The 11,803-nt window shown below is 37.3% G+C and overlaps 1 protein-coding gene across 1 annotated transcript; it reads left to right on the forward strand.

Moving 5' to 3' along the window:
* Window positions 1–553: 553 nt before the first annotated feature.
* Window positions 554–1,987, forward strand: TMSB15A (thymosin beta 15A; the record flags this gene model as incomplete). The annotated part of the gene is given in 3 exon segments (XM_081043572.1): window positions 554–653; window positions 1,950–1,954; window positions 1,958–1,987. Coding segments are annotated over 3 exon segments (135 nt in total).
* Between the last annotated feature and the right edge of the window lie 9,816 nt (window positions 1,988–11,803).

The following is an 11,803-nucleotide window of genomic DNA, read 5'->3' on the forward strand; positions in this document are numbered from 1 at the left end:
ATCTCCTCGCCTCTCCCTCTGTGGAGAAAACGTACTGAAATAAAAAAAAAAACAACTATATTTGGTTTTATCCTATTCTGCTGATGTCCTTGCTCTGATCCTAATTAGCTGTGCCATCCTACAGTGTTTACAAACCAGTGCCACAATAACGTTTAATTAGTTATAACTGGATTAAATCCCTTCCTCTCTTATTGTAGCGCCTTAATCTACTGTCTTATCTATATCTGTTCTTGTGCTTCTATCACCTCCATTTGACCTTTGCTGTGATTTTAAAAGAAACCAGCTTACTGACTCTGGGTTCAGAGCATCTTGGTTTCTAGTGCATTCTGATCCAATGGCATTTACTGCCTATCAGAAATGGGACAATAATGTGGAATTCAAAACATTCTAATAAAAACACGACTTTTCTAAAATATCTGCTGTTTTCTTGTTGAAAATCTGAAGGTAAAATACACATTAATATTAAATGTGAGAATTTTTGGCTATGATCCCTTAGCATGAAAATAGTTCTGTCAGTTAAAAAAAGTTCTTTTCAGTCTTTCTTTTAGTCAAAATGAGTGTTAAGCCAGACTTATCTGAAGTGGAGAAGTTTGACAGGTCAAAACTGAGGAAAACTAATACTGAAGAAAAATATACTCTCCCCTCAAAGGAAAGTAAGTCATGGGATGGGGGGCAAGAGGATGGTTTCTAGTGGTGAAAACGATGGTGAACGTTCATAGTTTCAGTAAAAAAACTCTTTCTAGTAATTTTTGCCACAAAGTAAGAAATAATTATAATACCACTATATTTAATGCAACAGTGAAAAATATCAAATAGCTGTCTTCTTACTTGGGTTATATAAGTGGTTCTTACATGATAGACCCAAGAAGTAATGTGGGAATAAAAAACTAATTTTTTGCTGGAAAATTACTAAAAGTTACATTACGATCTTGGAATATTGGAAAAATCTTAGTTTTGTCTACTTTATGGTTATTTGGCATTTTCAGCATCTAGCAATTTGAATCCATGACCTCATTCCTAAAGAACCACACAGACTGCAGTTTTGGCTTTCTCTACCTGATGACAAGAGGCGGAGAACAAGTTTAGATTGGGGTACATTCAAGGCTTTCAGACTTAAGGGATTAGTTTTGCCCTTGGGAGTTACAACCTGATGGAGAAACTCCATGCATATTCACAAAACTGATGGGGACTTTTTGTCATGTCAGTGTTATTTGAGAGTTCCCAAGTTAGTCAAAATTGTCTGAAAGGATGTAACTTCCTAATTACCGTGTTTCCCCGAAAGTAAGACCTAGCTGGACCATTAGCTCTAATGTGTCTTTTGGAGCAAAAATTAATATATTAAATTAAATTAATATATATTAATATATTAAATTAATACATTATATTAAAATAAGACCAGGTCTTATTTTAATATAATATAAGACCAGGTCTTAATATAATATAAGACCAGGTCTTATATAATATAATATAGCATAAGACCGGGTCAATGTAATATAATATAATATATATTATAATATAATATAATACCGGGTCTTATATTAATTTTTGCTCCAAAAGTTGCATTAGAGCTGATGGTCTGTCGAGGTCTTATTTTCGGGGAAACATGATATATAGTGATAAATAAGTCTGAGGGAAATGCTTCACTTGCTCTTCAGTCTCAGAATAACCTGTAGCAAAATGGTAAGAGCATAAACCTACCTCTCAAAAGGGGAAAACAAAACAGTTGGTATAGATTCTAATGAATGTTCAGGTGTCTAACTTGTAGACACACACACACACACGCACACGCATACCAGACAGGATTTGTGGTTAGTGCCTTGGCATTCTAAATTTAAAGCAGGTATGGCAGCCTTCAGTGACTTGACAAAGAGCTCTTTTGGGAGAAACAACTTACACTTAGGAAAATACGCTTTTAATGATTTTGTGTGTGTGCTTGTTTTCCTCCCCAGCTATCTAGCAAGAGAAACAGTGTGTTCAAACATCATAAAATGAGGATCTTCTCCCAAGATCAAATTTCAACATTGCCTGAGTGTCTTGGTTTAAAGCTTGTTTTTTTTTTCCTGTAAATCTTTATCCAATCATCTATTGAAGGCCACTGGCTGTTTCCATGTCTTGGCCACCATAAATAAAGTTGCAGTGAACATCGGAGCACATATATCTTTGCAAATAAATGTTTTCAGATGTTTTGGGTAGATACCCAGGAGAGAGATTGCTGCTGGGTCGTATGGTAATTCTATTCTTAATTTTTTGAGGCACCTCCACACTGCCTTCCATAGTGGCTACACCAATCTGCCTTCCCACCAACAGTGTATAAGGGTTCCTTTTCCTCCACAGCCTCCCCAACAATTGTAACTATTTGTCTTGTTCATGATAGCCGTTCTAACTGGTGTGAGGTTTTTATTTGCATTTATTATCTCATTGTGGTTTTTATTTGCATTTCTCTGATGATTAGTGATGTTGAGTATTTTCTCATATGTCTATTGGCCATTTGTATGTCCTCTTTGTATAAACGTCTATTCAGGACCTCAACCAATTTTTTTTGTAGGGTTGTGTATATAAGCAGTTTTTTTATTAGTTTAAGGTGCACAAAACAATGTAATAGATATTTATCATTTATATCTCTCACACTGTCAACCTCCCTCCCCCCATCCACTATCCCTCTGACATCGCACACAGCCATTACATTTCCACTGTCTCTATTCCTAATGCTTTACTCCACTTCTTGTAAATATATATGTGTGTGTGTGTGTGTGTGTGTGTGTGTGTATGTATATAAACTTGTAGTTGACATTCATTATTGTTCAGCTTCAGGTGTACACTGCAGTGATCAGGCATCTACATCTTCTCTGAGGTGGTCTCCCTAACGAGACAAGTGTCCATCGGATACCCTACAAAACTTTACAACATTATTAATTACATTCCCCAAATTAACATTGGTATCCCGGTGGCAATTTTGTCATTACTGACTGCTTTCTAATCCCCTCACCTTCCCCCTTATCCCCACCCCCACTCCCATCTAGCAACCCTCAGTTTTTCCTCTATGTCTCCGAAACTATTTCTGATTAGTTCATTCACTTATTCTTTTCTTTAGATTCCACACATAAGTGAGATCATATGGTATTTGTCTTTCTCTGTCTGACTTATTACACTTAACATAATGTTCTCTAGGTTCATCCATGTTGTTGCAAATGGTAAGATTTCTTTAATCTTCATGGCTGCGTAATACTCCATTGTATAAATGGACCAGAGTTTCTTAATCCAGTCATCTACCGATGGGCATTTCGGTTGTTTCCATGTCTTGGCTATTGTGCATCATGCTGTAATAAACATAGGGGTGCATAAAGATATTTGAATTAGAGTTTTAGATTTCTTTGGATAGATACCTAGGAGTGGAATTGCTGGGTCATAAAGTAGTTCCATTTTCAGATTTTTGAGATACCTCCATACTGTTTTCCATAGTGGCTGCACCCATCTGCAATCCCACCAACAGTGCACAAGGGTTCCCTTTTCTCCACATCCACGCCAGCACTTGTTGTTTGTTGATTTATTGATGATAGCCATTTTGACTAGGGTGAGGTGGTATATCCTGGTTTTCATTTGCATTTCTCTGATGGTTAGTGAGGTTGAGCATTTTTTCACATGTCTGTTTGCCATCTGTATGTCCTTTTTAGAAAAATGTCTCTTCATGTCCTCTGCCCTTTTTTTAATTGGGTTGTTTGTTGTTTTGGAGTTGACTTGAGTGAGTTTTTTATAAATTTGTGATATTAACACCTTATCAGATATATCATTGGCAAATATCTTTTCCCATTCAGTAGGATCTCTTTTTGTTTTATTGATGGTTTCTTTTGCTGTGAAAAAACTTTATAGTTTGATGTAATCCCACATGTTTGTTTTTTATCTCACTTCCCTTACCCGAGGTGATATATCAGTAAAAATCTTACTCCAGGTAATGTCTGTAAAGTTTCCTGTATTTTGTGATAGGAATTTTATGGTTTCAGATCTTACATTTCAGTCTTTAAGCCATTTTGAATTTATTCTTGTATATGGTGTAAGGAGGTGGTCCAGCTTCATTTTTTTGCATGTGTCTGTCCAGGTTTCCCAGCACCATTTATTGAACAGGCTGTCTTTACCCACCATAAATTCTTGCTTCCGTTGTCATAGATTAAATGACCATATAGGCATGGATTTATTTCTGGGCTCTATATTCTGTTCCATTGATCTATGGATCTGTTTTTATGCCAGTACCATGGTGTTTTGATTACTGCAGCCTTGTAGTACAATTTGATGTCAGGTATTGTCATACCTCACACTTTTTTCTTATTTCTCAAGATTGCCCAGTCTATCTGGGGTCTTTTCTGGTTCCATAAAAAATTTAGGATTATATGTTCTGTTTCTGTGAATAATGTCCTTGGTAGTTTGATGTGAATTGCGTTGAATCTGTATATTGCCTTAGGCAGTATGGACATTTTAACTAAATTAATTCTTCCTATCCATGAACATGGTATGTGTTCCAGCTATTTGTATCTTCTTTCATTTCTTTCTTCAGTGTCTTATAATTTTCTGAATACAGTTTTTTTACTTCTTTGGTTAAATTTATTCCCAGGTATTTTATAGTCTGAAGCAATTGTAAATGGGATTTTTTTCCTGAATTTCTCCTTCTGATGTTTTATTATTGGTATATACAAATGCAACCGATTGCTGAATATTAATTTGTATCCTGCTACATTACTAAATTCATTTATCAGCTCTAATAGTTTCTTGGTGGAATCTTTAGGATTCTCAATATATAGTATCATGTCATCTGCATATAATAATAGTTTTACTTCCTCCTTACCGATTTGGATGCCTTTATTTTTTTTTCTTGTCTGATTGCTGTGGCGAGAACTTCCAGCACTATGTTGAATAGAAGTGGTGAAAGTGGGCAACCTTGCCTTGTTCCTGATCTTAAGGGGAATGGTTTTAGCTCTCCCCATTGAGTATGATGTTAGATGTGGATTTATCATATATGGCCTTTGTTATGCTGAGATATGATCCATCTATTCACATTTTCTTAAGGGTTTTTATCATAAATGGCTGCTGGATTATGTCAAATGCTTTTTCTGCATGTATTGATATGATCATATGGTTTTTATTTTTCATTTTGTTAATGTGGTGTATCACATTAATTCATTTGCAGATGCTGAACCACTCTTGCATACCAGGGATGAATCCCACTTGATCATGTTGCATGATCTTTTTAATGTGTTGGTGAATTCTGTTTGCTAATATTTTGTTGAGGATTTTTGCATCCAAGTTTATTAGACATATCGGCCTGTAGTTTTCTTTTTTTGTGTTGTCTTTGTCTGATTTTGGGATCAGGGTGATAGTGGCTTCATAAAAAGTGTTTGGGAGCCTTCCCTCCTTCTGGATTTTTTGGAAGAGCTTGAGGAGAATAGGTGATAATTCTTTTTTGAATGTTTTGTAAAATTCACCTGTAAAGCCATCTGGTCCAAGGCTTTTGTTTGTTGGGAGATTGTTGATTACTAATTCGATTCTCTGGTGGTAATCAGTCTATTCACATTTTCCGTTTCTTTTTGTGTTAACCTTGGAAGGTTATATGCTTCTGGAAAATTGTCCATTTCTTCCAGATTGTCAAATTTGTTGGCATATAGTTGCTCATTGTAATTTCTTAAATTTTTTTTTATTTCTGTGGTATCTGTTGTCACTTCTCCCTTTCATTTCTGATTTTATTAATTTGAGTCCTCTTTTTTCTTTGATGACTCTGGCAAAAGGTTTGTTGATTTTGTTTATCTTTTCTAAAAATCAACTCTTTGATTCATTGATCTTCTGAATTGCTTTTCTGGTTTGTATTCCATTTATTTCCGCTCTGATCTTTATTATCTCCTTCCTTGTACTCCCTTTTGGCTTATTTTGCTGTTCTTTTTCCAGATCCCTTAAGTGTGATGATAAACTGTTGATTAGTGATTTTTCTTGTTTCTTTAGGTAGGCCTGCAATGCAATGAATTTCCCTCTTTGGACTGCTTTTGCTGCATCCCATAGATTTTGGGTCGTCGTGTTTTCATTTTCATTTGTCTTAAGATGTCTTTTGATTTCTTCCTTGATCTCATGTTTGACCCGTTCATTATTTAGTAACATGTTATTCAGCCTCCATGAATTGGTGTGTCTTCCAGTTTTTTTCCCTGTAGTTCATTTCTAATTTCATAACACTGGTCAGAGAAGAAAATTGGTATGATTACAATTTTCTTAAATTTATCAAGACTTGTTTTGTGGCCTAACATGTTTCTTGGAAAATGTTTCGCGTGCGCTTCAGAAGAACGTGTATTGTGCAGCTTTGGGGAGAAATGCTCTGAAAATATTGATTAAATCCAAGTGGTCCAATATGTCATTTAAGGCCATCGTTTCCATATTGATTTTCTGTCTGGAAGACCTGTCCCTTGTTGTCAGAGGTGTGGAAGTCCCCTACTATGATAGTGTCACTGTTGATCTCTGTCTTTATGTCAGTCAGTATCTGTTTATATATTTAGGTGCTCCTATGTTTGGTGCATAGATGTTTACTAGGGTTATGTCCTCTTGTCGGATCGATCCCTTTATTATTATATAGTGCCCATCTTTATCTTTTAATATGTTGTTCATTTTAAAGTCTATTTTGTCAGATATAAGTGTTGCAACTCTAGCTTTTTTCTCATTTCTATTTGCATGAAATATCTTACTCCAACCCTTCACTTTCAGCCTGTGTGTGTCTTTTGATCTGAAATGAGTCTCTTGTATACAGCATATACAAGGGTCTTGCTTCCTTATCCACTCAGCCACCCTATGCCTTTTGATTGGAGCATTTAATCCATTTACATTTAAAGTGATTATTGATATGTACATAGCTACTGCAATTTTTTAAAATTGTAGTTAGATTGTTTTCATCTTTTTTTTTTTTGTTTACAGAAGCCCTTTAAATATTTTCTGCAATGCTGGCTTGGTGGTAATAAATTACTTTAGCTTATTCTTTTCTGGGAAGTCCTTTATCTGTCCTTCAATGTTAAATGATAGCTTTGCTGGATTAAGCAATCTAGGTTGTAGGCCTTTGTTTTCCAACACTTTGAGTATCTCCTGCCACACCCTCCTGGCCTGCAATGTTTCTGTAGAAAAGTCATTTGATAGTCTTACAGGAGTTCCCTTGTTTGTAACCCTCTGTCTTTCTCTTGCTGCTTTTAGGATTCTCTCTTTGTTTTTAACCTTTGCCATATTAACTATAATGTGTCTTGATGTGGACCTGTTTGGGTTTGTCCTGGTTGGAAGTCTCTGCACTTCCTGGGCTTGTATGTCGGTTTCTTTCACCAGGTTAGGGAAGTTTTCGGACATTATTACTTCAAATGTGTTCTCGATCCCTTTCTTCTTTTCACCTTCTGGTATTCCTATGATGCACATGTTGTTGCGCTTGATGTTATCCCAGAGGTCTCTTAAACCATCTTCATTGTTTTTATTCTTTTTTCTTTCTGTTGTTCTGTTTGGGTGATCTCTGCTAACTTGTCTTCTAAGTCACTGATTCGATCCTCTGCTTCACCTAACCTGCTGTTAATTCCTTCAAGTGAGGTCTTTATTTCAGTAATTGTGTCCTTTATTTCTAACTGGTTGTTCATTATGATTTCTCTTTCCTTCTTTGTGTCGTCTCTAAGCTCCTTAAAAATTCTTATCACCAGTGTTCTGAACTCTGTCTCTGATAGGTTGGTTACCTCTATTTCATTTGGTTCCATTTCTGGAGGTTTCTTCTGTTCTTTTATTTGAGACATGTTTCTTTGTTTCCCCATTCTGGCTGACTCTCTGTGTTTGATTTGATGTATTAGGTAGATCCCCTAGAGTTTCCTGTTCTTGCTGGGTTATCGTATGTAGTATGTGTCCTTTATATTTGACTTGCATTACTTTGTTCTTCTCCTCTGCATGTGCTCCAATGGTGACTCTTGGGTTGTGTGTATTGTCCTGTTAAAGAAGATCTTTAATTGCTTTTCATTTGTGAGTATGTGGGGTTAACTTCTAGGCTGACTAGTTGTGAGACTTGGCTCTGCCCACTGCAGGGTGTTCTGCTGTGTGAGGGTTGACCACTTAAATTTGGTTTGGCCTCTATGGGCTCTTGTGCCTGTAGAGAATTCCCTCTGGGTGTGTCACTTGTAGGTCAAATCCGGTAGTACTCTGGTTTGTTCTGGAGTTGGCCTCTGGGTGTGTTAAAAATTGAGCTGGGCCCTGGTGTATGGCAATTTCAGAAGAAAACAAATCACCAAGCATAACAACAATAAAGAGAAAACCAAATACACTCACATGTAAAAACAACTGATAATCCACACTCAACACAGGCAAAAATATCAAGCATATAAAAACTAAACAAAACAAAAAACAGCACCAGTCTTGGGTTAAGACCACCAAGTAATCTCCAGGTTGTCATCTACTGTACCAAAGAGTCCTGTGTTTATTGTGCAGGCAGAGCCGGTCACCTGGTGACCAGAGTGACCTTGGGACTGCAGATTTAGATGAGGGTGGCTAAGGGATCTGGATGGCAGTTTCTACAAAGTCAGTGCAGTTTCTATTCTTGCCTGCACATATGTGCACTGAGAGTAATACAACCAGCCCTGTGCCCAGTTCTCCTGAGTCTTAGGACACTTTGTGTGTGTGTGTGTGTGTGTGTGTGTGTGTGTGTGTGTGTGTGTGTGTTTGTGTATTTGTGGAGGGTATGAGTTTTCTGAGCTGCTGAAAGTGCAGAGCTGCATTTGCCCCCTACTGCTGATCCCTGGGAATGTCTTCGCAGTTGTAATTGCCCTGCCCTAGGCTGGCCAGAAAGAGTGGGGGTTGGGGATGGAGGAGTCTTCTTTCTCCAAGACCAGCCGTGTCACACTCTTCCTGCAGGACAGAAAAGGTGGGGGCTGGTGGTGGAGGAATCCTCTCTCTCCCAGCCCAATATTATCACACTCTTTCCAGCCTCTTCCCTGGTGAGAGCTGGATACTGGGCGTTCCCAGATCCTGAACACTAAGGCTCCTCTGTAATCTGACACTACTCCTTAGTTCTAGAGCCAGCTTAAGTCTCTGGAAGTTTAGGGATAGAGTTGGGAGAATGGGGGGTGGTGTCCAGGCATGGAGTTTATGTCCTTTGTCCTACCTAGGGCCCAGCTGGAGGTCTCAGCTGAGGTTACTGCCCCAAATACTGGATATGCCGCTTTCTTAGCGGGAGAGATCAGCTGTGGGACGCAAGGAAAGAGCCCACCTCCTGTCTTGTAGTTTCTGTGCTGTCCTGGTACCCCCTGCGTCTCCACAGCCGCGGATGCGGCCACGTCTCCACTCCGCTCCCTTCCCTCTTCCACTGCTCGCCCAATTTGCCCACCTTCAAGTAATCCTCGTATGATTCTCTTAGCTGTTCTGTGTGGTGAACAGAGAGTCCTTTTGTGTGTTATAGATGTTCAATTTGTGGTAAGTTCCAGAGAAGAACTGAAGAAGTCCACCTCGCTGCCGCCATTCCTATCTAGATCATTCATTTCCTTGTCTTTTTTCTCTCTATTCTTTACATATAAGACCTAGGCCCCTGAATGACAAGTAAAATTGAGGACATTTTGTCTGTAAAGAGGCCAAAAAAGCATAATTACATGTGTGCTAATAAACAGAATGGCACAATTCTCAGTTCATAGTGTCTCCCAAATAAGTGGCTTAATAAATTGATTAGATGATATATTTTAACATATGTAGCATTTTAGTTAGGGTATAAAGGAGATGTGAATTGATGATACTAAGTTTTGTTGAATGACTTTTTTTTTTAATAAGAATTAAGTGTGCATAAATAGACCATCTCATCTCCTTGATATGAGTTTTAGGATTTTCATGTGTGCGTTTGTGGGGCAGAGTCCCAGAGAGCAGTTTTTAGGCTCTCGGCCTCATGTGGGGAGGTGCTGGCTCGGGTAGTGAATTGACCATAAACTGATTGGTTGGCCATCAGCTATAACCGGTTGGCCAATTGGCTACTGATGTAACTGCGAGGCTGCGTTGATTGGTTGGTTGGTGGGAAGGCAGAGAAGTGAATGGTGGACTGCGGGATCGTGTGACTGCTACGCATGTGTTTCACCTGGCCGCCAGAGAGAATATAATGGTATGACTACCCTATCTATGGCTCCGTGGGTGTTCCTTTTTGGCCTAGCCATATCCTGCATTCTTATGTAGGGAGCGGGACCAGAGGCCCCGCAGACCACCCCGCAAGACAGAGTTTTATTATATTTTGGTGACAAATAGTTCTCTCTGAAACAATTATGAGACTATATTAAAAGTGAATGAGAAAATAGTTTTATTGCATGTTTCATTTTATATACCAAGTATACCAAGTAATAACTACTATAAGTGCTTACTATATATTACTGCTGTAAGTAGTCTGTATAATGAACTCAGAACAGTGGTTCCCAATTCCAGTGCTAGTGTGTGATAAAGTTCTTACAAATCTTCAATGAAATGAAACAAAGATATTGTAACGAGGTTTTTAAATAAAGTTACATTGATTCAATTTAAAGGATTACTTTATTCTGACTCTATTTCCTTTCTGTGTTTTGGGATGTTAAAATGTTTTTTTATTTGGATGATGATGAGGTGGATTTGTTTGTTTGCCTTAATGTCCACAAATGGAAAATTAAAAACTTGCAAATCATTGTAAGTCATTTTTTTTAAATTTTATTGGTTTGTGGAATCCCCAGATTTTGGGTCCATGTTTCAAGCATGGATCAGCCTTATAGCCATCTAGTAAGATTTGTGGTGTTATCTATAAGGAGACTCTCATCTTGTCTATCTTCCTATCTCACAGAGGTAGAAAGAATAATGGAAACAGTGACTTTTAGATAAAGGTTTATTTGATAAACTACAACTTACTAATTGTTTCTTTGCTGTTTTGACATTTCAAGCAAAAGGTTTCAAAATTCAGTTTTACTCTTTGGTTTTCATAAACTGACTTCTCTTTTCATGCCTGACTTCTCTGAGAGTTTCCAGAACTATTGAAGGGCAGAGTTCAGAAAACCTCAAATACTGGAATGATTGAGTGAGTCTGTGTAAGGTTTGTTTGATGACTCTAAATATGGGGGCTTTATTTGGTTGAGTGAATCTCTGAATAAAATAGAAATTCTACTCATGTGAGCTCCCTGTTGATGATGACTTCTATGCCTTTTTCCATAGAGCCAACTTTCTGTAACAGATGTGATAGAGACAGTTAACGAAGTTTCTAAGGTTAACATGGCTCATGAAATTGTGGTAAACCAATATTTCTGTATAGAAGAGACTATTTTACCACCCAACAGATACAGACTCTTCTATATTTTTCCCCATTTTACTCCCCCTGGCATTGGTGCATAGTACAAATGACTTCATCAGGTTTGAAGCATTTTTATTAATACAATTAATGTTTGAGTATGTCTTAAATGGTTCCAACAAATAAAAGAGAGGAGTAATCAGTGTAATTATTAGTTTCAAAGTCAAAGCATAAAATTTATATTTAAACAGGGAATAAATCAAAGCAATTATTATCATTTTGGTTTCCCAGTTAACAATAAAGCATAAAGTGAATTTCAGATCTTCTCAAACAGCCTTGGAGGAAGTACATCCTAGAAGTTATTCTTTTAATTGTCTAAATATTAAACATACAGATGAAAAGATTACTTTTCTAATAGTATTATTGCCAACTCTTCATGGGATATGAGATTTCAGGGAATATTTCTCCTTCATTGTCAGCTTAATAAAGATTCTGTGAACTGAGGTCAGAACCCCATTGATAAATAATGCCACTCTAAAATCAGGATTTATT

This window comes from Rhinolophus hipposideros (genome assembly GCF_964194185.1).
Source record: "Rhinolophus hipposideros genome assembly, chromosome: X".
NCBI classification, from domain to species: domain Eukaryota; kingdom Metazoa; phylum Chordata; class Mammalia; order Chiroptera; family Rhinolophidae; genus Rhinolophus; species Rhinolophus hipposideros.